Raw genomic sequence first — 3,272 nt, forward strand, 5'->3', positions numbered from 1 at the left:
GTGTGTGGTGGTGGTGGTGGGGGGGGGGTCTAAACAGACCCCTGACATTTCCCTTCTGAAATAGAAAAAGAGATTGAGGACACAGAGTCCTCTGCCCATACAGGTGGGGGAGAGCAGCGGGGATCAGAGGGGAAGCTGGAGCCTGTGCAGCTCTCGTTCACCCTGCTGAGCCGCGGCTGTGTTGGCCGCCTGTTGCCAATGACGCCCTGTGCTCGCCATGGCAACAGTGGCAAGGGGCCGCAGGCAGGCTGGCCCTGACTGCGCCCCCTTTCAGCTGCACCTGAGGCGAGTGCCTCACTCACCCCATGGTAGCTACAGCCCTGGCACCAATAATAATACACAGAATGATATAATGTTACAAAATGAATATTATGCTCTTGCACACACTTACTCTTCAATCCTAATTCAAACTTCTTTAAACTCCAACTTCATTGAGCTTTTTCTGCTAAACTACAAACCTCAGCCCTCCTAGAAGGTTTTAACAAAGGTGACGCTGTATGTGACTGCATTAGACATATGGGGTTCATTACCAAAGTCTGTAGGAGAAGATCAGAGGACAATAAATCTACACTGCTAAGACAGATCAGCAAATGCTTCTACTACACAGAGGGGGATCTGTGACTAGAGAATCTGCAGGTCTGACTTCAGCCCTTCTATACTGGAAACATCACTGTTTAGTTTTCCTAATCAGCCTTCCTAATGGGGCCCCCTCCTACTCCAAGCCCCATAGCAGCCACGTGGGCTGCTATGGCTATTCCTACACCACTGCCTACATGGTTTCATAAAATGTTATTTGTCCTCCTGTGTCCTCTAACGTCTATCACCAACAGTCAAAGTTATAAATTCAACTTGATAAATGTAATTTAAAATACATGCACCAAGAGTACACCTTCAGTGAATGTTTGGTGAATGTCCCATTTGCGGCTTATAAATATACCTCTTAATTTAGGGGATAGGTAAATTTTTCCGGCTGATGGAATGACTAATATAATTATTGTCCTGGGCCTTGTTATGAGTGTCTTTGAAACCTACCCTTCCCCTTAATGGTAGACAGTGGCAGACGCTATATGGCCTGGTAAATATAGCATGTTAGCTATGACTATAAACATAATATTATCCTTATATCTAACTTTATGTCTTTCTCAGGCTGACCAGTGCACCGGCCTCCAGGGATTCCTCATCTTCCACAGTTTTGGTGGAGGCACTGGCTCTGGTTTCACCTCTCTCCTGATGGAACGTCTGTCTGTTGACTACGGCAAGAAGTCCAAGCTGGAGTTCGCCATCTACCCAGCTCCTCAGATCTCCACAGCTGTAGTTGAGCCCTACAACGCCATCCTCACCACCCACACTACACTAGAGCACTCAGACTGTGCTTTCATGGTGGACAATGAGGCCATTTATGACATCTGCCGCAGAAACCTGGACATCGAACGTCCCACCTACACCAACCTGAACCGTCTGATTGGCCAGATCGTGTCCTCTATCACAGCTTCCCTCAGGTTTGATGGAGCTCTGAACGTGGACTTGACTGAGTTCCAGACCAACCTGGTGCCCTACCCCCGTATCCACTTCCCCCTAGCCACCTATGCCCCTGTAATCTCTGCAGAGAAAGCTTACCATGAGCAGCTCTCTGTGTCTGAGATCACCAATGCTTGCTTTGAGCCAGCCAACCAGATGGTGAAATGTGACCCCAGACACGGCAAATACATGGCTTGCTGCCTGCTGTACCGTGGTGATGTGGTGCCCAAAGATGTCAATGCTGCTATCGCCACCATCAAGACCAAGCGCACCATCCAGTTTGTGGACTGGTGCCCAACCGGGTTCAAGGTTGGTATCAACTACCAGCCACCAACTGTGGTTCCCGGTGGAGATCTGGCCAAGGTGCAGCGTGCCGTGTGCATGTTGAGCAACACCACAGCCATTGCTGAGGCCTGGGCTCGCCTGGACCACAAGTTCGATCTGATGTATGCCAAGCGTGCCTTTGTGCACTGGTACGTGGGTGAGGGTATGGAGGAAGGAGAATTCTCCGAGGCTCGTGAGGACATGGCCGCCCTGGAGAAGGATTACGAAGAGGTTGGCACTGACAGCGTTGAAGGAGAAGGTGAAGGAGAGGAAGGAGAAGAGTATTAAAGCAAAGCGGGGAAGAGTATTAAATTACTGCACAATAATACTAAAATAAAGTCTATTTTTCTGAATGAATATTGCTTCATGTATTTCTTTTATTGTGTCTTGGTGATTTTATACTTTATTATAATTCGGTAAAAATTCCAATACTTTGTCCATGTTACGTACTTATGTAAACACAACACGTCTGAATGGAAAACAATACAGTTTGTATTGTTCAAAGCAACTAATCCAATTCCTGTTTTCAGATTTCAATTGTCAGCTATGGTGAGGAAATGTGGAACTGGGAATTCTTTCAGAGCATTGTGAATATATTTATCCAACTGGACAGACTACTAAAGTATATTCATATGCATACAGTATATATAAAACAGGCATTTCTCTATTCCAGCTGAACTCGGGGCCAAAAACCAAGTTCCAAAAAGATTTCCAACAGAATTTTACTGGTGCATGGCCAGCTTTAATGTCTTTTCATGTCGGAGAACATCCTACAGAATGCGCTACTTCATTTGAAGGTTTATGGTGTCCCCCAAACATGTTATTTAAAGCAATTGTGTATTTGTAATGTTGCCCTTTAAGGCTTATTTAAAAATCTGCTATCCACTGAATGGTATTTTTTTTAAACTTTTTGCATTGGTACATGGCCCCCCCATGGCAGTGCCCAGCTACCCATGACCTTTTTTGAACCAAACCTTGCAAAAGCCCTAAAAAGCCAGATACAATTTTGCAAGATTTGGCCCCTGTAGACTTCAATAGTGTTTGGGTGCTATGTTCAGGGTTTCAATTGTCCAGCAAAAGTCTGAAATAAGTCAAACATGGTATTATTTTATATCAGCCTTCAGTGAGATGTATTGAGACTCTAAGGGCCCATTCATGCCTAACCGGTCCCTTGAGATGAGTTGACACACACATTATTTGCCACATTTGAATGGGCTGCCAACACACACTGAAAATCAGACATGCCCCAATTTATAAAGCCCAACTGCAGCCACAAGACCCTTTCCAGGGTTAAAGCACTTGAAACCAACCCCCATCATGCATGCTTTCATCTACATCCTGCAAGACTGCTAATTTACATGCTGAGACTAGTACAGCTCCTGATGTATGCCTGGCCTGCACAGACGTAAGGACTGCAAATCTCATAGGCT

General features: G+C 45.7%; 1 protein-coding gene and 1 long non-coding RNA gene across 2 annotated transcripts in view; one reads left to right on the forward strand and one right to left on the reverse strand.

Annotated features, from left to right (window-relative positions):
• LOC108799641 (tubulin alpha-1A chain-like) overlaps nt 1-2,148 on the forward strand; it is a 5,538-nt gene extending 3,390 nt beyond the window's left edge. Inside the window, exon 4 of the mRNA XM_018571536.1 lies at nt 1,147-2,148. Coding sequence (XP_018427038.1) covers nt 1,147-2,130 — 984 coding nt within the window. The 3' untranslated portion in view covers nt 2,131-2,148. The remainder of the gene's footprint in view (nt 1-1,146) is intronic.
• Nucleotides 1,247-3,272, reverse strand: part of LOC108799642 — a 9,645-nt gene continuing 7,619 nt past the window's right edge. The window contains exon 2 of the long non-coding RNA XR_001942039.1: nt 1,247-1,348. This is a non-coding gene — a long non-coding RNA (uncharacterized LOC108799642). The remainder of the gene's footprint in view (nt 1,349-3,272) is intronic.

The sequence above is a fragment of the Nanorana parkeri genome, unplaced genomic scaffold (assembly GCF_000935625.1).
Source record: "Nanorana parkeri isolate BGI_ZX_2015 unplaced genomic scaffold, ASM93562v1 scaffold1776, whole genome shotgun sequence".
Lineage (NCBI taxonomy): Eukaryota > Metazoa > Chordata > Amphibia > Anura > Dicroglossidae > Nanorana > Nanorana parkeri.